General features: G+C 38.9%; 1 protein-coding gene across 2 annotated transcripts; it reads left to right on the forward strand.

Moving 5' to 3' along the window:
• The first annotated feature begins 257 nt into the window (after nt 1–257).
• Nucleotides 258–20,873, forward strand: ube2e1 (ubiquitin-conjugating enzyme E2E 1). Of its 2 annotated transcripts, none has more exons than XM_022665703.2 (6): nt 258–367; nt 2,238–2,407; nt 3,949–3,999; nt 17,610–17,742; nt 17,892–18,039; nt 20,299–20,873. In XM_022665703.2, exons 2-6 carry the CDS (start codon nt 2,247–2,249, stop codon nt 20,394–20,396), a joined length of 591 nt encoding a protein of 196 aa, XP_022521424.1. In that variant the 5' UTR covers nt 258–367; nt 2,238–2,246; the 3' UTR covers nt 20,397–20,873. The 2 variants fall into 2 exon arrangements, with proteins under 2 accessions (XP_022521424.1, XP_022521425.1); XM_022665704.2 differs by lacking the exon at nt 258–367 and adding an exon at nt 1,360–1,712.
• Nucleotides 20,874–21,493: the final 620 nt, after the last annotated feature.

Genomic DNA, 21,493 nt, shown 5'->3' on the forward strand with positions numbered 1-21,493 from the left:
TTGGAAAAAGTAAAAATTATAGAAAATGTAAAAAACTTTTTTGATTGAAACTCCTTTTTTAATAATAATAATAATAATAATAATAATAATAATAATAATAATAATAATAATAATAATAATAATAATAATGCAGTTATTTATAAATAAGTCAGGTAAAAGCTGATGCGTTAGTCTGGCTGGTCGGCCCGCTCGCGGGGTCTCTTTATTCACACCGTTAGTTTGTTGAGATTACCGGTGAACGCGGGCGGGCGGGCGCGCGGCTCCGCTGCACTGCTGCACGAGCACTTCCGCTGCGCGAGAGGCCAAAGCCACGCGCGTCCACAGGCGACGGGGAAGAGAAGGGCTCGACACGCAGACACAAAGAAAGGTACCCGGGGATCCACTGCCGCGGAGTTTTTACCGGCGGCGCGGTAGATAAGGGGGCCGGGCGGGTTTTGCGGGTGTCGGTGCGGCGGGGGAAAGGTTTAATCCGCGGAGAGGAGAGAGAAAAGAGGGGGAGAGAGAAAGAGAGAGCGGCGGCGGGGCTGGACTGAGAGGAGGGAGGTCGGCTGGCTGGCTGACTGACTGACACACGGGGCGCTTAAACGGGAATTAAGCGGCTGTTCGACGGTTTAAAGTTGGTTTTGTTGAGCTTAGAAGCTGGAAAAGAGGCTGATCTTTGTTTTACAGTAGAAGTTTGTCGAAGTCGAGGCGAGATAAGAGAGAAGAACCGGGGAGATCGGTGCACAGCGCGGCGGCTGATTCTGCTTCTGCTGCGGCGGCGCCAGCTAACCAGCCCCGTCCATTTTTCAGCCCCCCACCTCCTCCTCCTCCTCTAACACACACTCTCTATACACACACTCACACACACACACTCTATAAACACACACTTTTAATCTTTACACACACACACATTCTCTCTATATATACACACTATACACTCGCACACATTTTTTCTTTCTTTCTCTATACACACACTGTACACTCACACTTTCTCTCTATACACATACACTCTATATACACTTACACAATTTATCTATCTATATAAACACTATACAATCACTCTCTCTATACACTCACACTCTTTCTCTCTCTAAAGACATACACTCTGTCTATACACTCAATATTTCTCTTTTTATACACACACTATACACTCTGTATACACTCTCACACTCTTTCTCTCTCTCTCTCTCTCTCTCTCTCTCTCTCTCTCTCTCTCTCTCTCTCTCTCTCTCTCTCTCTCTCTCTCTCTCTCTCTCTCTCTCTCTCTCTCTCTCTCTCTCTCTCTCTCTCTCTCTCTCTCTCTCTCTCTCTCTCTCTCTCTCTCTCTCTCTCTCTCTCTCTCTCTCTCTCTCTCTCTACACACACACACACACACACACACACACACTCGGATGGCTTCTCAGTTCTCACCGTTTTTAGCCCAGCTAACGCTAAGCTAACTTAGCCAAGCTAACTAGGCTAAGCTTGTTGGTTCCATCGTAATGATCTTGCTTTAGTCAGTTAGCTAGCTATAACCAGCTAACACTCTAAGCTAACCAGGCTAACGCGCTTCACGATTTTTTTCCCCACAGTCGTTAAAACTGTTGTTTGTTTTTATTTATTTATTATTATTTTTCTCAAAACGCGACGTCGTCAGCGAGCCTAGCCGCGGTTAACGCTAACTAGCTGACTGTTACGCTATCGGCGCAAACATCGAGGTCAGCGGGCTAATCTCCCCTCAGGCTGCCGGGGTATGAAATGAGCAGTAACTTAACGTTAAATAATTTTAAATCACTATCGATAAGGAGGAGTAGGAGGTCGAAATCTTTCAGCGTTTATTCGGCTAGCTCTGATATCTAGCTTAACATGTTGTTGTTATCTAACTAGATTTAACTAGCGTAGTTAGCCAACGTTAGCTAACCATTAACTAACCTGAGCTAGTTAAGTTAGCTAGCTTAGCTACGTGAAGGCTAGTTAGTTAGCTTGGTTAGCTTGTTGGCTAACTAGCTGTTAGTGTTTGTGAGAGTGAGGAGTTAGCTAGGTTAGAATAGCCAGGCTTTAACAGCCAGTTAAAGGTCACCCTCACACATTGTTCTCTCTGCTCTTTAACTAGATAGGTTATTATTATTATTATTATTATTATTATTATTATTATTATTATTATTATCGTTATTGTTATTGTCGTTATTATTATTGTTGTTATAATTTCTCCTCGCTCTTTATTTTAAGGTGTGCTTTACACGTTTCCTTTTGTCCTCCTCCTCCTCTCTTTTGAGGTCGGTAGCATGTCGGATGAGGATTCGCGTGCCAGCTCCAGCTCCTCTTCATCCTCCTCCTCCTCCTCAGCTGCTCACCAGCAAGCGGAGAAAGACACACCTAGCAAGAAGCGAGAGAGCAAAGCCAACATGAGCAAGACCTCCAAACTCCTCTCCACCAGCGCCAAGAGGTGAGACCTGCTGTCTGTCTCTCCTCTCTGATCATGGGTGACTGACTAACATTAACATTAACCTAAATAATAAATAACCTAGGGTAGGTTAGGTGTCCTAGTTAACTAAGTTAACTAACTAACAGTTATGGCTGGGCAATGTAAGTATCTTAATCTATCAATTTTTCTATCTTTCTATCTTTCGTGAACATCGGGAGATATATGCAGCTCTGGAAAAAAATAAGAGACCACCTGAAAATGATGAGTTTCTTTGATTTCACCCCTCATTTCATTGAAAACCTCTGGAATATAATCAAGAGGATGATGCATGTCCGTAGTTATATATAGAGAAAAACAGCAATGTTCATTTTACTCAAACATAAACATATAAATAGCAAAATCAGAGAAACTGATACAGAAACTGAAGTGCTCTCATTTTGTTCCAGAGCTGTAAATGGATGTATAGTTGCTCTTTTGCTTTCTATGAGGAAGTGTGGATGAAGGAGTGTAGCTGAAGAACACAGGATGTTGTGTACTCTGAATAAATAATGTTACACCTAATTACAAATGCTTTACATATTTACACACACCTTGCAAATAACAAAAAAACAACAAGACAAAGTGCAGAAGACATCAATCAGCTGATTCACATTCAGTTCGATATAGGTAGCTATGGGAAGATCATTAACATCTGCGGAAAGTCAGGCGTGCATGGTATTTAAGTTATGACAGACATCTTTATGTAGAATATACTGTAGCAGCATAGGTGCACTGTAGAACGTGGAGTTGGATAAGTAGGTGATTCAAAGTATATGAGCAAAAAGTATTGTTATTGTGTATAGAGAACACTATTTAACTACACATTTTACACATGGTTTTATTTAGGCCTGTTTATTTAATTTAATTGATTTATTTTATAAGTTCTCAGATAGTGCATATCCCTTTGTCAATTGCTTCTTATCAGATATCAGGAACAGTAAATATATATTGTGACCTATATCTTAATATATCATATTGTGTGCATCCCATATCTCACACCTTTGATTTAATGCATTTGTAATTCAGTTGAATAATCTGTTTGAATGACTTGATGTTAAACTGATGAAACTGATGCTATCTATAACATTCAGTGATTAAAAAAATAAAAATCAAATAAAGATTTTTACTAAAAAAGAAAGTTTTTGAATTTGTTTGAGGTTTTCTTGTAAGGGGGGGAAACCTGAAATGTTTGGCTGACCCATTCATTTCTGTTAAGTAGGTTTTAATTAGGCGAGGTATTGTGTGCCAATTGCACTTGAACTCTCACTTCTCACTCTATACAAATGCAGACAGACCACCCGTGCAGGAGATCACTCGCATGAAAGTAGAGTAGAAAGAAGGGCCAGTTCTTTGTCTAAGTGTTTGTCCAAGTGTTTCTCCAGATGTTCCTCTGTGGCTGCTCCCACTGCTTTGAGGTGGCCTGAGCTGGGAAAGAAAAGGCATTTTAATACAATTTTGTGATTGTTTTTTGATCATACTTCAAAACACTTACATGATCTTTTATCGTTGCTGTTTTGTTTCAGAATTCAGAAGGAATTGGCTGATATCATGTTGGATCCTCCACCAAATTGCAGGTCAGTCTGTTTGGTTTTTTGTGAATTGTATTTATCTGTGGGTTGTTGCTGTTGATGTGCGTTTTTGAGCCTATAAGATTGAGATCAGAAGTGTTTTTGTCAGAGTAATGCTGCCTTAAAGTCGTGTTGGAAATATCATGTATATTTTTGAGAAAGCACATACACTCTACCACAAACGCATAGTGAATTTAACGGTGGAAAACACAGATTTTTAGATAAGCCCCTTTAATATAAGAGTTTCCCAGTTGGGGGCGTGTCAGTAACCAAGTGAAATTGATGTAGACAGTTCTTATTATTAACTTCTTACGCTTCAACACTTCACTGCAGGTTGTTTTTAGCTAACTAATAAAATCACTAGCAATACATGAAAAATCGTAAAAGTCTGATATGATTCACGGTTCTAATGGGATAGTAAAAAAACTATCACTCACCTAACGAGAGTCCTATTTGCTTTATTTTCTAGAAGTAGGGCAAATAAACCTCCTGTTTTTTATGATAATATACCAAAAATATAAACAAAAGGACTTTCCTTATGGCGTCCATTTCCATCCGACCAATACACATCTGAACGCATATTAAGTCGTAATTACGACCTCTTACCTCATAAGTAGGAGTTTCTAAAGAGGACTTGAAGACAGCATAGGCTAATTTTAACGTATTGCAGCCTAAGAGATACTACACAATCATCTTTTGGTTCACCTGAAGGCTGTGATGAGCTTGCTAGCTCCGCTTGGCGGTGATTAGCGGAGAAAAAGCAGACTTCTTGCTCCCCGAAACGACTTCCTGCGTTTGTTCCCGCCCTGAATTATACCGTGAGCTAAAAGAGCTGTTTAGAAGTTCCATGTGTTTCCTGTTTTCCCGGGGTCTGGTCAGGCACAGCATGCTGCCCTTCCTAGAGAGCTGCAGTGTGTTTTATCTTGAAGTCGATGGAACCCAAACCCAAAATACATCACCAAACGAACATGAGAGCAAGTGACAGTAATTGTCCTTTTATTTTTGAGTTGTATTTCTTGTCTTGTCCTGAGGTTGTTTACTTATTTAGTGTAGCCTTTCATGGACATGTTTGTAAAGTTAGTTTTTCTACTCTTCTACAGTAAAAGTACAGATTAGCATTGACTGACTGGGTGATTCATGTTGTACATCCAATCCAGAAAGGGCATAATCCCTTTTTTTTTTTTTTTCTCTCTCCATGTTGGGTATGTATTTGATATGTGAATGGGATTACTGGCATAGTTGATAAAGATACAGATACAAACAGTAATATATATTCTCACCCAGCATTATTTATTATTATTTAACAGCAGATATGAGTAATCTCAATCTCAGCCTTAAATGTGACTCAAATATGATCTCTCCAAATGAGTCTTAAATCACTTTTGAATGTGTTTTCTTGATTGGGCAGAAGGTGCCTTGGAAGGGAAGTGGTCTTGCCAATAGCATAAAGTGCTTTGCGCATAGATAAATACTCAATATTTCTGTTTTTAATGTTTAAAATCCAGGGGATTTAATGCTCTCTTTAATAGTTATTTGTGAATAATTCCTCTCCCCACAATCATCTGACTCCTCTTTGTGTGTTCTCATGCATCACATGACAGTATAATGTATGTTTATAAATAATTATATAGAATTTTTCTCTAACGTACGCATTTGTTTCTTCAGCGTTAGCTGTAAAAGTCTTCAATAGTTATAGTCTTCAACCTATGACTCTTAAATCCCTTTTAAATGTGATTCTAGATCGTGTACATAAAGTTTATTGTGTATACAGAAGAAATGTGATTGGTCACACAAACTTTCATGAGTCTTTTTGCCTGTTTGCATGAGCTTACTGCTGCTGTCAACAACAGACACAGCACTTGGACAAAATTTATTAATGAGGCTTGTATTGTGTGGGCATAGACAAAAAATGAATTTGTTTTAGTTAGTGTCTATTTATTTTAACGTTTGCTTTACAGTATCATTTTTTAGGAAAAGAAAAAAGACAAAATGCCATATCATATCGTACCCAATAATACCCCCAACATTTTAGAATATGGTGAACGATAGTATACCCTGAAATATGGTGCCATATCACCCACCCCTAATTATTGATCACATAAGGGCACTACTTAAATGTGGTATATCATGAAATATATCGTTATCATGATAAAAAAAATCCATATCGTGATGTATGATTTTTCCCATATCGCCCAGCACTATCATATTGTATGCAGTAATAAATATGGCATTTAATTTTCATTTTGTTGCAGTAGTGTATTCTTGTAAACATTTTTTTTTTTAATCAGTGTTTTGTTATATCGCCAAGAGTATCGTTATTGTAAAAATACCATAAAACACCCCTGGTGTTCAGTACAAAATGTGTTGGTTTGTAAGAGCTTTAGTAGAGCTGTGTGTGTGTGTGTTGCGTGTGTGTGTGTGTGTTGCGTGTGTGTGTGTGTGTTGCGTGTGTGTGTGTGTGTTGCGTGTGTGTGTGTGTGTTGCGTGTGTGTGTGTGTGTTGGGTGTGTGTGTGTGTTGGGTGTGTGTGTGTGTGTGTGTTGCGTGTGTGTGTGTGTGTTGCGTGTGTGTGTGTGTGTTGCGTGTGTGTGTGTGTGTTGCGTGTGTGTGTGTGTGTTGCGTGTGTGTGTGTGTGTTGCGTGTGTGTGTGTGTGTTGCGTGTGTGTGTGTGTGTGTGTGTTGCGTGTGTGTGTGTGTGTTGCGTGTGTGTGTGTGTTGGGTGTGTGTGTGTGTGTGTGTTGCGTGTGTGTGTGTGTTGCGTGTGTGTGTGTGTTGCGTGTGTGTGTGTGTGTTGCGTGTGTGTGTGTGTGTTGCGTGTGTGTGTGTGTGTTGCGTGTGTGTGTGTGTGTTGCGTGTGTGTGTGTGTGTTGCGTGTGTGTGTGTGTGTTGCGTGTGTGTGTGTGTGTTGCGTGTGTGTGTGTGTGTTGCGTGTGTGTGTTGCGTGTGTGTGTTGCGTGTGTGTGTGTGTGTTGCGTGTGTGTGTGTGTGTTGCGTGTGTGTGTGTGTGTTGCGTGTGTGTGTGTGTGTTGCGTGTGTGTGTGTGTGTTGCGTGTGTGTGTGTGTGTTGCGTGTGTGTGTTGCGTGTGTGTGTTGCGTGTGTGTGTGTGTGTTGCGTGTGTGTGTGTGTGTTGGGTGTGTGTGTGTGTGTGTGTTGCGTGTGTGTGTGTGTTGCGTGTGTGTGTGTGTGTTGCGTGTGTGTGTGTGTGTTGCGTGTGTGTGTGTGTGTTGCGTGTGTGTGTGTGTGTTGCGTGTGTGTGTTGCGTGTGTGTGTTGCGTGTGTGTGTGTGTGTTGCGTGTGTGTGTGTGTGTTGCGTTGTGTGTGTGTTGCGTGTGTGTGTTGCGTGTGTGTGTGTGTGTGTTGCGTTGTGTGTGTGTTGCGTGTGTGTGTGTTGCAGTGACTGTAATGCTGAGTATTTGCCTTTTACTGCCACACCTTGTCTCTGAACCAAATACAGCGGTGCACTATTAGATTATAGTGTGTGTGTGGGTGTGTGTACACATGCCTGCACAGTTTAAATGTAGTCTCCCACTAATGCTCACTAATGGTAGATTTGCACGTGAACATTGTGAACAGTGTTGTCAGTAGGGCTGCAACGATTAGTCGATATAATCGACAATGCTGATTAATTAAATTTGTCGACTACAAATTTAATTGTTGACTAATAGTTCATTTGAGAGAGTGATAATTTTAGATAGTGTATATGCCATATACAGCTCTGGAAAAATAAGAGGGCAAATCAAAATGATGAGTTTCTTTGATTTTACCAAAAAGAGGAAGATGGATGATCACAAGCCATCAAACCACCAAACTGAACTGCTTGAATTTTTACACCAGGAGTAAAGCAGCATAAAGTTATCCAAAAGCAGTGTGTAAGACTGGTGGAGGAGAACATGATGCCAAGATGCATGAAAAAAAAAAACTGATTAAAAACCAACCAGGATTATTCCACCAAATATTGATTATTTCTGAACTCTTAAAACTTTATGAATATGAACTTGTTTTCTTTGCATTATTTGAGGTCTGAAAGCTCTGCATCTTTTTTGTTATTTCAGTCATTTCTCATTTTCTGTAAATAAATGCTCTAAATGAGAATATTTTTATTTGTAATTTGGGAGAAATGTTGTCTGTAGTTTATAGAATAAAACAACAATGTTCATTTTACTCAAACATAAACCTATAAATAACAAATTCAGAGAAACTGATTCAGAAACTGAAGAAGTGCTCTCTTCATATATTTTTTTTCCAGAGCTGTAGAAGAACTGAGTAGATTTAATGGAGAGGGTGGTGTATTTTGTTATTTAAGTAAAAAGAAAATGTTAATTTTGTGAAGTAAATAGTTCAGCAACTAAAACAATAGGCTAATATTTATTTTTATATAAAAAATATATGCTACAAGAGATGAGCTTGAGGTCCCAGCATGATGTGGAGCACAACTGATAGATACTTTTCTAATATATTGATGGATATTGTTCTTATTTGTTGTAGATTTGTAGGATCGTATACTTCAGTGACTGTTCTCATTTGATGTATTTTTTTTAATTGAGTGGCAGACAATAAAACAACTAAAGATTTAAGCTCTTCTATTTTCCAGTAGTTCATTTTTTATTAAATATTTGCACAGTATAAAGCATTCTAGTAACTAATAAAGATGTTTTTGTCTCGACAGCAGTGATAAATTGTGTGCAAACACTGCTGCTTTAGTTCTGCACTGGAAATGTTTAGGGCTGCCTGCTTAATCCACTGGGGATTACAGGGTTTAAAACAAGCGACACACTCATACAGTGGGTGAGTGTGGTCTGTGTCCTCGCGCTGTAGATGCTCGTTCGGGGTCAGGGTTGTGTAAAAGCAGTCTTTTGAGGCCTGGATATCTTAGAATTGTGTGAATTGGTCATAGTGGTGATCTGCAGAGGCATGTGTGAGCTGTTTCTTGCACAGAGGTCAGGTTTCACTTTACACTCTTTCTCTTTTGATCAGCTTTTCATCACATCATATTTTGTTCACACTCCATTTAAGGTGTTTCATGGAGTTCATTGGTTGCAAATAGCACAAAGTGCTTTGCCCATAGACTAATACTCTCAATATTTCTGTATTTAATGTTTAAATTCCAGGGGATTAATTATCTCCTTAATAGATGTTGTGAATAATTCCTCTTTCCAATAGCATTTGACTCCTCCTCGTATGTGAAAAGAAAGTATCATAATAAAAAAATAAATAAACGAAAGTGTTTTTTAATTTTTAAGTTAATTGTTCAGTAATTACAAACTATTTGAGCATGAGTTACAGGAATGGCGAATGCTAATCTAAATATGTAGCTAGTTTGACAAGGTAAGTGCTCCTCATGTTTTTAGCTGTTGATATTGGCAAAAGTAGTGCTTTAATTTTTTCTCCCCGGAGAAGAGAGAAGCATCTCGAATGCTTTTAAAAGCTGAAAAAATGGAAATTTGATGCCTAATCCATCATGTACTGAGTTTTTAGTGACGTTTAGTGATACAGTTGCCAGATTTACAACATTCACAACAGGATTTTACTATGTTTGCCATTGTTTTGTATGTTTTTTTTGCATTTGTTTCCTAAAAGATCTGTTATGGTGCAGAGAACATTGACGTTATACATGAGAGACCTTTTCCCAAACAGGGATGAAAGCTAGGAGTGGGCGATAGGATTTCGGCTCTTGTTCATGAATATTCATACATGCAAACGTATTGCGTCTGATTGGCTAACAGCATCACAAGGCAGTGGGACAGACAACATTTAGAAATGTTTAAATTAATAACAGTCTTTGCAATGTCATGTTACTTTACAACATGTGTAATAAAGCCCTGCTAAGTGCAGTTCAGCCACTGACCTAGTCTTAGAGTCTCAGTAAAACACCAAATCCACCGGAGATCCTATTTAAACCTATAGTTACACACAGAGGTGGGTAGTCCAGGTCCAGGAAGTAAAAATCCACCCCGGGCTGGATCTTTTTACTTTTCACTAGTGTAAACAGAACTGTTCTAAACATCTTAACACCTACCTATCTCAACTGTACTTGCCTGGTGGTGTTTTTCCTCCATAGACTAATTCTAACCATTTTGTTTCTTAGCTCTGAATTACTGGCCCCGAGCCGAGGTGGGCGGAGCCAAGAATACTAATTGACGGGTTGATGTAGACACGGTGCTTTTCCTGATCGACTCGTTTTGTTTTTCTGAATATTTTCTTTTACTAGCTGCTGCAGACAATGAGGAAGAGGATGAGGAAGAGTCTCATCATGTGCAGCATCATAAACAACTTGCCAGTTGGCGATTTTTGTATTTCATAGTCCAAGAATGTGCTGCTGTGACATTTTAGATTGTCTAAAGCTATTTATGCTATTTACATGTGTTTTGAATACTTTTTAGAATATCATCGTTGTCCAACAGCCACTTTATAGGAGAGAGAAAAAACCTTCAAAATTTTCAATGGAAGTCGATGTAAAAAGAGTTTATTTCAGGACATTTTGAAGTGTTTCTATTGGTCTGTTCATCAAAAAAATTTGGCACAGTGTAAGTTACAGTTTGTGTGTTCAAATTATATAGTAAACTAAAAATCGACATAAATGAAGATGGACAGCGAGAATATATAATTCTCTCAATACGCTGGTTTATGTGTCTAAAGAATAATCTTTTTTTCTGTTGTTAATTGCTCTTTCCTCTTCGGGTAAAGGATGATGTTTGAGGTGGTGCTGTTTGTGATTTGTTGTACTTCTGATTTGGTTGCAGTTTCCCAAAGGGTGTTTAGTATTAAAATCTTTTTCTAGTAGTAGAGGGAAGGGGTGGAGACGGCGCTGAGAGTGAGGCTCGCTCTACCGTTTTAAGAATCTCCTTCATGCTAAGATGCTTTCAGGAAGCTCAGCCCAGAGCCTCCTCTTCACCAGATAAAGCTGTAGAGTTTGGGCAGCAGAAACACGGTGTTGTTCTTGTGCAGATCGTTTACATTACATTACATTACATTACATTACATTACATTACATTTGGCAGACGCTTTTGTCCAAAGCGACTTACAATAGTCAAGTACAATGTAAAATAAGTTTAAAGGTAAAACATCTTTGGATAGGGATAAAAGGAGGTCAAAGGGGAATAATAGGATAGAGGAGTGAAGGAGGGGAAGAAGGAAATGAGGTTAGAAGTAGTTAGTTACTGCATGATGGCGTTTATACAAACCCACTTTTGCCTGAGGAGGAATTCCACAGCAGACACACCTCCGCTCTGAAGCGTTATTGGACTGAAGCATGGGAGTATTTTATTTGGTTTACGCTCCTCCTCTTCATTTTCTCATTATCTTCTCAGATGCGTCTCCCACTTCTCCTCTTCCATGTTTTTGAAACATGCCTCCCTCATTGTTTCTCAACCTTACCTTTTTGTTAGTTTCTGTCTCTCTGCCTGTCTCTGTGTGCCTGTCTCTGTTTCAAATTCAAATTCAAATGGCTTTATTGGCATGAATTGTAAACAACAACTGTTGCCAAAGCAAACAATTCAACAAATACAAAAATAATAATCAAATTATGACAAAATTGAAGGATAATAAATAAATTACAATATGTGAGAAAAAAAATAATAATAATAATAATAATTATAATAAGAAATAAATGTACATATAGTTTATGCAATAATATATATATAATTATATAAGCAGGGTTGTTTAGTGTAGGGTGGGGCTCTGGTTTCTCAGGGTGTGGCAGTTGTGTACATATTTAGCAGATAGTTTCTTTGTCTCTGTGTCTGTGTGTCTGTTTGTCTCTGTTTTTGTCTCTGTGTCTCTCTGTGTCTGTCTTTGTTTGTCTCTGTCTGTGTGTGTCTCTGTCTCTGTGTCTTTGTTTGTCTCTGTGTCTGTGTGTGTCTTTGTTTGTCTGTGTCTGTTTGTCTTCGTCTCTGTCTTTGTGTCTCTCTGTGTCTTTGTTTCACACTGTCTCTGATCTCTTACTTGCACTCTCTGTCTCTTTCTCTCTCTCTCTGTCTCTGTCTATTTCTCTCTCTCTGTCTCTGTCTATTTCTCTCTCTCTGTCTCTGTCTATTTCTCTCTCTCTGTCTCTGTCTCTCTCTTTCTCTCTCTCTCTGTCTCTCTCTTTCTCTCTCTCTCTGTCTCTCTCTTTCTCTCTCTCTGTCTCTCTCTCTCTCTCTCTCTCTCTCTCTCTCTCTCTCTGTGGATTTTGGTCTATGGGTGTCACTCCGTCACACGTTTAGGATTCCTCACATGCTGGCGCCGCAGGCTGAGTAATGAGAGCGGGTCTGAAATTAAAAGCGCTGCAGCGGTGCTGTAATTGCCTGTTCAGTGCAGCGAACCAATGAAGCAAAGCCCACGGTTCCTTCACAGGCCGTTCTATTGCCGCTCTATTTCTGGGATTTCCTGATAGGCTGTTAAATGAAACATTCACAAATGCACTGCTGTAGTGTAATGTAATATTTTTCATTTACAACCGGTAGCCTCGTAAATGACCCGCTTTGCTACCTGCTGCATTACTGATATGAGCCTAATTTGTGCTGCTTTTATTTATTTTCAGTGATGCTCTAGGTGTTAACCAAACATTAACTCAGGCAGTGTACTACAAAATGTTTATATCTGCACAAAAGAGACGTCATAGTAAAAGTGGTGGGCGAGGCGATGGACTTATGCAACACTTATAGATGAAGATAAAGGTGTCAAAGTGTCTGTGCGTCTCTGTGTCTGTGCGTCTCTGTCTCCATCTGTCTGTGCTTCTGTGTGTCTGTCTCTGTTTGTGCGTCTCTGTCTGTGTGTCTGTGCATCTGTGTGTCTGTCTCTGTTTTTCTGTCTGTGTCTCTGTTTGTGCGTCTCTGTGTCTGTGCATCTGTGTGTGTGTTTCTGTTTGACTGTGTCTCTCTGTCCGTCTCTCAGTCTGTCTCTCTGTGGTGTAATGAGAGTTGTGGTGAATCTTCAGTGTTAAAAATCTCTGGGCACTGTGACCTTTTTCTGTTGTCTCACTACAGTGAGCTAATGTTTTTGGACGCTGTTAGATCTGAGATTGTCTCTGGATAAACTTCAGCAGCCGGCGCTGAGTTACGCTCTGAGTTAAACATATTAAAGTAAATTTCCTCTTCTGACAAGACTTCACACAGTCCTCTGCCTCTGATACGTGCTCTGCAGAGTGTGTGTGTGTGTGTGTGTGTGTGTGTCTCGCTGGTGATTTGGGGGTTGTATTCATGGTTCATTGAAAATCAGCAGCATTACATCAGAAAGTGTGATGTAATCAGCCAGAAGGCTCCATTACTGTGTGTTAAATCTGTTTTGAAAGGCGTAGTCTTCCATATTTAGCTGACTGACACCCACTTGGTGAACAGTTATACCTGTTACAGTATTAGCACAGTTAGACTGTTTTTTAAATCAGCAGTTACTGCTTTATTATTTATTAAAAAAAAAATCATCCCTGTTTTGTGCAATACAAATATAATCAATTTGTGGCTTTTCGTATCTGTGATCGTGAAACAGTGTGAATGTTTCAGCTTGAAATGCTGTTTTTTTTTTTATTTATTTGTATTTTAAGTGTGCACACGTGTCACTAGCATGGTGGTGTGAATGATTTTTTTCTTTTGCACAGAATAAGTGAGTTAGAATTGTGATCGGATCTTAGTACATTGTGATGTGATGAATATGTGTGTGTGTGTGTGTGTGTGTGTATATATATATATATATATATATATGTATATGTATATATATATGTATATGTATATGTATGTGTGTATAAAAAAAAATCTATATGGCTAAATCTATTACTTAACATTGAGAATTATGCAGGCAGGCCTAAGTGAAACTGATGTGTAAACATTGATTTAAGAGATTATCCTTTCTGTGTAGAGATGCTATCAAATCTATGCTCCATGCTCGTGTTTTAGTTTTTTAGTGTTTTAGTGTGTTTTCTATGTTTATAAACTATACATTGGAGATGGCCTGCTGTTGGTTGGTTGTTCCTGAATTCCCCTTCTCTGATGATGCCAAAAATTTTGAGCACCAGACAGTACTTGTCCAATTTTTTTAATTGGAGCTCTTTACTTAACACAAGATGACTATTGAAAAACATAATTATCACAGTGCGAATCTGTAAAGTCAGACTAAAGTAAAAACACAGTTATATTGTATTAGTTCTACATTATTAGTAATTTAAGTGTTTTATTCATTTAACTGCCCCATCTTTGACTACTTTTCAAACTATAATGAGTGCTAATTGGATCATTATCGGAAGAGCCCTGATTTGCTCCCTGCATCAACAGGGGAAATTCTTCTTCTTTAGCGAAAGAAAATGAAGCATTTTAATGCACTCTGCTCTCAGCATGCTCCCGCTTTTATCAGCTGTATCAGAGGCTGAGCAGAGCCTCTCACTCAGAGCTCTAAATCTTCACACATCAGGTCAGTGCATTACAGCGGAGGTTTTTGACTTTCCAGTAGAGGAAGGGAATCTCTGACTGCAATATATGGCTTTTTGAAAAAGGTCTCCACTTTAAAATGCAGTTCTTTTCTGAGGGCGGATGCTGCTGCATCCTCTAAAATGTCATCAAATGTGATAAAAGGGTTCTTCTTGCTTGTGTTTGCGGTATCTGTTCTCGTTTGATTCTCCAGAGGAGGTGTTTAGCACATTGACTAGCTTTGCAAGTAATGCATTGTTTCTTAGCTTTGAAGCACCTTTAGCCGAGACATATCTGTGAAAAGTGAGGACAACCAACCCCCCCAGGTAGTGCAGGTAGTGAGGGCACCAAAAGATATTCTGTATTATTCTGAAATGTATTTTGTCTTTTGCAGTCAATCAAATCAATAAAAATGCTGTGGAAATCCAATCACCAACCGAGAGGTGTTGTGAATTCCCGTGCGTAATTGCTCTATGGAGCTCAAAGTGAAAATTTATCTGAAAGAGGGAAAGTGATGTTTTTGTGGTTAGTGGTGTTTGTTAGCTCTGCTGTGTTCTGATACTCTCCTGATACAGTACTGGGCTGAGTGATGTACATCCGGTAAGTGATGTACAAATTTTCCAAAGTTTTCTCCACAAGACATGTTTGAAGAAGTGTTTGAAAAGATTCCACCGGCTAAAATACTTAATTTTCTGGAAGTCCTTCATATGAAGACACTGATTTAAGTCTGTGATGCTCAAGTCATGAACATTGTCGATGTAAAACTGTAAAACTCGCACTCAGAGTGGTGAATATACAAAGGCATAATCAGAGACATAAACTGATTGAGTACAACGGATACTCAAAATATCCATTTATTTATTTTATTCCATCTCTAACTGTGATTGTATTTTATGCAAACTTTGAGTTGCACATTTGATGAACTTCAACCACACACTACAGCAGATTTAAGCCTATTTTCTGTGCACGTTCCAGTCTGCTGCTGTGGTTTTCTCCTGCTTTAGTGTGAAGTGTTTCCACACGACTGACATAATGGAAGTTCTCTCACATGCTTTGCAAAATAAATAGCTAGCTGCACTCTATTGTGGCAACTTGGGTGTATACTGTAATTATCATGTGACCTACTTTGCATGGTTTTACATTAGGCTACAAGCAGTTTAGTGTGTATACGTCTGTGTGTATTTATTGTTTGTTTTTCTCTGATATCCAATCCAGCTTTTTCTGTTGCTGAATATTGGCCAAATACTCCTCCTACCCAGTACAGCCTGTAGCGACTGTTTCATCAGACTGTTGACTTTATTTCTGAAATGAGATTCTGCGTAGGCCCGTGAGGTTTTGTGGATTATGACAAAAAGATAGACGGGAGAGAAAATGAGTGTATTATTTAAACAAATGACAGTGGTGACTGTGTCAGAGGGTCAGAATACTTGGTGCTGTGTGTCTGTTTCTCAGTAGCTCTGTTGTGCTCAAGTATTTGCACATATACACACACAATATATCATCAGTGCCTGTATATGTATATATGTGTGTGCGCTCAGTTATTCTGTTGAGACGCTGACTGAGGCGTTTGTGGATTTGTGGTGAAGCTTGCTGTTGCACGGTGGCGTTCATCCAAAAGGCCATTTTGGTCACAAGAACAAACCTCAGGCTAAATTTACAGCATGACTTGGGTAATGTATTTCTGCAATTATTTGCACTTGTCATGATGGAAATCTGTTTATATTTAGTGAAGTTCTATTCGTCCCACGGCCTTGTGAGAGGAAGAAAATAGAATTTGAATGTGCATCTTAATTTCTCTTAATTCTTCGTCATTTTTCTTAATTTTAGGCCCTTACTTTAGCTCCAAATCTGGTTCTTGGCTTCTGGCTTGCAGTTGCATAACTTGTGTGCTGAACTGAAAGTGGGCTGTGTGGCAAAAATAGTTTAACCTGTAGGGCTGGATATCCATTTTAATATTTTCGATACTGATTATGATTCTTTAAATGCAATATGATACCCAAACAAACAATACTTCATTTCACTACCTTTTTCTTTTTTTAAATTGTAACCAAAATATACAAAGAGTATAATTATTATTAATAAACAATGTGTTTATCTAACAGCAGACATGAGAAATCTCATTCTCATACTGTCACCATGAAAGACTCAATGTTTTTATTAGATCTTGTTGGAACGAAAACGATGAGCATGTTTGTTTGTAGTTCTTTTATTAAGAACAAAAACAAAAGCATTACTTGTTGCTTAAACTACAAATCTTTTTCATTAAGAATGTTGCTGGATGCATTTCAGTTTTTATGAGTTCTTTTTAAGAAATATCAGCATTAAATTGGCAAAACTGAATTATTTTTATATTATTTTTATTAGTGTCAGTCCCTTTTTGTGCATGCTGTTCATGTTTCTGTGCATTTTATACAATGCCTTATAGTAACCCTATAATGTGTATTCCAATACTTTTGGAGGCTCCACAACAAGTTTGAACCATAGACTGTGTATAGCTGGACAGATCATCGTCTCTCTAAAGTGAAGCCACCACAGGTCGGGCGCCCCCTGCTGTTCGGTTTCAGAAAGCTGTGTAACCCCTCCCATCCCCATAGGTTTCAATGGCAAAACAGAACAACTTTCAATCACGTTTTTTTATCCAATATACTGTAATTCTACCTCCTTTATTTAAATGCAGCAGCTAGTGTAACCTCTGATTATATTGTTAAATTTTTATATCCCCACAGAATTCTTTTTTTTTTTTTTTTTTTTTTTACTTTATTCAGCTCTGTTCAAAAAAGGTGTTGTAAAAGGGCGGGGTTACACCTAGCTGGGGCGGGACCAAAGACTGTGTATAGCTCTGTGAAGGCAGCCCTCAGGGGCGGGGTTATTTAAATGAGTAGGCTGTCTCTCCACAGTCTTTCTCCCTCCTCTGGTCTCTACTGCGCTCTACAGACTCGGGTGTCAGGATCCCCAACATGGAGGAAGATTTTAGCTTCATTTTCATTGAATGAATGGGAACGGAGACACAGCGTCCATCTTTTTTACAGTCTCTGGTTTGAACGTTGAGCGCACTAGTAAACAATGACTATTGCACTAGTAGAGTTCCAAGAGTTATTGTATTAAATTTTCTTTTTCAGAATCAGACAAAACACTAAACGTACAACACAGAACCCACAGTGTCCAAATAATATTGTGGTTCCAGGTTCCGGTGACGGTACATGTAAATTTAACATTTTAAATCTGCTTTTTTTATTTCTTCAGTGCTGGTCCAAAAGGAGATAACATCTACGAGTGGAGATCCACCATCCTGGGTCCTCCAGGCTCTGTGTACGAGGGAGGAGTCTTCTTCCTCGACATCGCCTTCACTCCAGACTACCCCTTCAAACCCCCCAAGGTGAGTCCTGTTCATACCTTGCTTGTGTTTGGTAAAAGAATGATTCATATAGTATATTACAACATTTGTTTAGAGAATTAAAGCAAATTTGATGATAAAGGCAATCTTAACTGGAAGTTAAAATCTAAAGGTGTGTGTTTCTACTCCAGGTGACGTTCCGTACGAGAATCTACCACTGCAACATCAACAGTCAGGGCGTGATCTGTCTGGACATCCTGAAGGACAACTGGAGCCCCGCCCTCACCATCTCCAAGGTCCTGCTGTCCATCTGCTCCCTGCTGACAGACTGCAACCCTGGTAAGAAGCTCCTCTGTGCTAAAACACTTAAAACCTGCTGTAATAGTTTAGAACTATTCTAATCTAAAGGAATTGTAAATATTCCAATTATGTCCAAGTTTGTCAGGCTTGTGTAGGCTGTGACTGGGTGACTAGTCAACTACTGGACCTCACTATTGCTTGTGTGATTGAATGCAGTCAAATCTATATAGAATTGTCAAGGGTTGTTACCTGGGGTCATGTGATCGAATATCAGAGCCGATCACTTAATTTTCAGGTTGGGAATCGTGTGGAAAAGATTCGGATCACTGATTTATCAAAAATTCACTATAGAATCTGCTGCACTCGCGCACCGACACTCTGACACTCGCGCCGTCACACTAAACCCTCTCAGGCTCGCACACACTCTCGCACACACTTGCTCACACACATGCACACACATTTCCATTAAAGCTCTTATTTAATGTAATTACTATCCTCCCAAATATACAGAATCCACATTTATACACACTAATCATGATCTTAATTATTAATAATCAGAGTTGTTGTTGTGACATTTTTAGTTCAAGAAAAAATACTTATTTAAATGGATATTTAGAACTTGTTTATTTTGTGATGAAAATTGGCGGTTCTGATACTGTTGCTTCAATAGTAGTAATAATTAAATATATATAAAAAAAAAACCTTACTGGACAACTTTGATGTTTGTGTGTGTGTGTGTTTATTTATTTATTTAATTTATTTTATTTATTTTTTTTACTGCATCACCAAAGTATTGGATCAAGTATATCGGCAGATACTCAAAAATAAAAAATGACAGACAAAAAATTCTTAAAATCTGTGATCGGGTCATCGCTAGTTGTTACTGCAGAAAACTTTTAATACACACGGTTTGTGTATATCAGATATATTGACTATATAGGTAATATTAATGTAATTTCATGCTTCTGAAGAGAAATGGAAAGTGAAACTAGCAGTTGGTTATTGAGTGTCCTCTAAATGATTAGAGCTGAAGTCTCAGTGGCGACCGCAGGATCGTGTGTGCGCACTGTGTGTGTGTGCGCACTGTGTGTGTGTGCGCACTGTGTGTGTGTGCGCACTGTGTGTGTGTGCGCACTGTGTGTGTGTGCGCACTGTGTGTGTGTGCGCACTGTGTGTGTGTGCGCACTGTGTGTGTGTGCGCACTGTGTGTGTGTGTGTCTGGTCTGAGGCTGAAGCTGCAGCGCTGCTGTAACGGCGCCGTGTGCTGGAGCTCGGCCTGTGAGACCCAGATTATAACAGAGGAGGCCGGACAGGTCGACCCTGGCAGTTACAGGTGTGAGCATGCATTCAGCCGCTTGATGCTCATGTATGATGCTGCAGACACTTTACGGTGAACATGGATCACTTTTGCCCTTATTTGCTGTACTGTAATCTAAATGTGTTTACGTTTATACAATTTGAGGTGAGATTGTATATGATGAATGGTTTAACAAGACTGAGATTAATGTAAAGATTAATTTGGTGGAGTTGTTTAGATCAGGCCCAAAGAATCCAGTCTATTGGAATGAGCAAAATCTGTTCAGAATGATGTTAACACCACAACACTGAAAACTATAAAAATGTTTATTAAGAACCAGTCTTCTTGTCTACTCTAATATAGATGGAATAACCCTGGTTGGTTTTTAATCACAGTTTTTTTTTCATGCATCTTGGCATCATGTTCTCCTCCACCAGTCTTACACACTGCTTTTGGATAACTTTATGCTGCTTTACTCCTGGTGTAAGAATTCAAGCAGTTCAGTTTGGTGGTTTGATGGTTTGTGATCATCCATCTTCCTCTTGATTATATTCCAGAGGTTTTACATTTGGTGAAATCAAAGAAACTCATCATTTTTAAGTAGTCACATTAGGCCTGTCACAATAATTACATTGATTTATCACACAATAAATGGACACGACCTTAAATTGTATTTGATAATCGTGATATCGTGTCTGTTGTGTTCATTTGAATGTTTGTTCACACATTATTTATATATACACATATTTCCACTTTCCAAACTATGATTATTTAAATGCTGTTGTATTTAAATGAGTAAATGAGTATTATTGCCTTGTTGTACTTTATTATCATTTTGTCACTTTGGAATTTAAATGGTTTTAAAATGACTATCATTTATTGCAATAATTTCTGGGATGATGCTTCGTATCGTCTACAAAAAAAATGTTATCGTGACGGACTTAGGTCACATTTTTTCCTGTTTTAATTGATGCTAAATCTGCATTTTCTCTCTATTTTAGCCGACCCTCTGGTGGGAAGCATCGCCACGCAGTACACAACCAACAGACCGGAGCACGACAGAATAGCCAAACAGTGGACCAAGCGCTACGCCACATAATCACCTGCAGGGAGGACGGAGAGCTGCTGGTTGGGGCGAGTGGGGTGGGGGTTTAACGGGGTTTAGGGGAGGGGTTGGGGGAGTTGTGAGGGTGGGAGTGGGGAGGAGGATGTATATGAATGGTGGGGGGGGGGTTGGCGGGGGGTAACGGGATTCAGCCGTGGGATAATAGAGAGCAGGGAGGATTTTTATGGTGGGATTTAAAGTCTTCTTCTTCTTTTTTCCTGATATTGTCATTATTACGTGTGACCTTTTTCTTTTTCTCTTGACCCGTGTAGAATCATGATTTGGCAATAATGGATCTTAATGTGTCTTCCTTTATGTTCTGCTCTTGTAAATTGATTTTAGTTAGTGCTTCAAAAGGACCTTCATTTATAAACCCTGATTGCTTGTAAAATGAAATCACAGCATGACCCTCTGGTACCATGTCTGACTGTAATGTATTTCCCTTCTGCTATTAAAGTTACATTGGATGTACGACGCTCTGCGGCTTCATCAGCAGTTTCTCTCAACAGTGTGGCCGAGTCATCGTCCACAGATCTCTCTCCAACACCACAAAACACTCTTTTACTCAGCGTGCTTTCACTAGCTGAGTAATATAGTTGTGATGCAGTTTCACCCACGGGGGTCCTGTATATTATTATGCGCTTTAAATATTTCCTAACTATAAGAAAAGCTCTTTTTTTTGCATCATTCAGTCCTAAAAATAAAACAAATGATAAAATAAAAAAGAACAGTTTTCTGTCTGTAATGCATTCTAAAAATATCTATTTGTATTTTTGTTAATTGCAGTGTAATCATTCTTATTTGTATTTTATTTAACTTTTTTTTTTTATTTCACAAATCATCCCAAAGCAGTAAAAATATTTTGTCCAATGCAGTGGGTGGGGCTTAAGCTACTGTTTGATTGATTGGCTGATAAATGTTAATTCTATTGGAGAACAGGCCTCAATCTGTGATAATAAATGCAAGAATACACAAGAAATAAGAAAACATGTCACAATTGCAATGGACGCAGGGTCTGAAAGGGTTAAAATGTTTAACTAGTTTAAAATTACTAAATTATTTCTAACTGTGGATCCAGTCACTTTAACAGT

The sequence above is a fragment of the Astyanax mexicanus genome, chromosome 3, assembly GCF_023375975.1.
Source record: "Astyanax mexicanus isolate ESR-SI-001 chromosome 3, AstMex3_surface, whole genome shotgun sequence".
Classification (NCBI taxonomy): Eukaryota; Metazoa; Chordata; class Actinopteri; order Characiformes; family Acestrorhamphidae; genus Astyanax; species Astyanax mexicanus.

Excerpts from the sequence above, each read along its gene's own strand:
- ube2e1 (XM_022665703.2), top strand. The coding sequence starts at position 2,247 with ATGTCGGATGAGGATTCGCGTGCCAGCTCCAGCTCCTCTTCATCCTCC. Across the intron at positions 4,000-17,609 it reads GATCCTCCACCAAATTGCAG|TGCTGGTCCAAAAGGAGATA; the intron begins GTCAGTCTGTTT and ends TTATTTCTTCAG. Across the intron at positions 18,040-20,298 it reads GCTGACAGACTGCAACCCTG|CCGACCCTCTGGTGGGAAGC; the intron begins GTAAGAAGCTCC and ends TCTCTATTTTAG.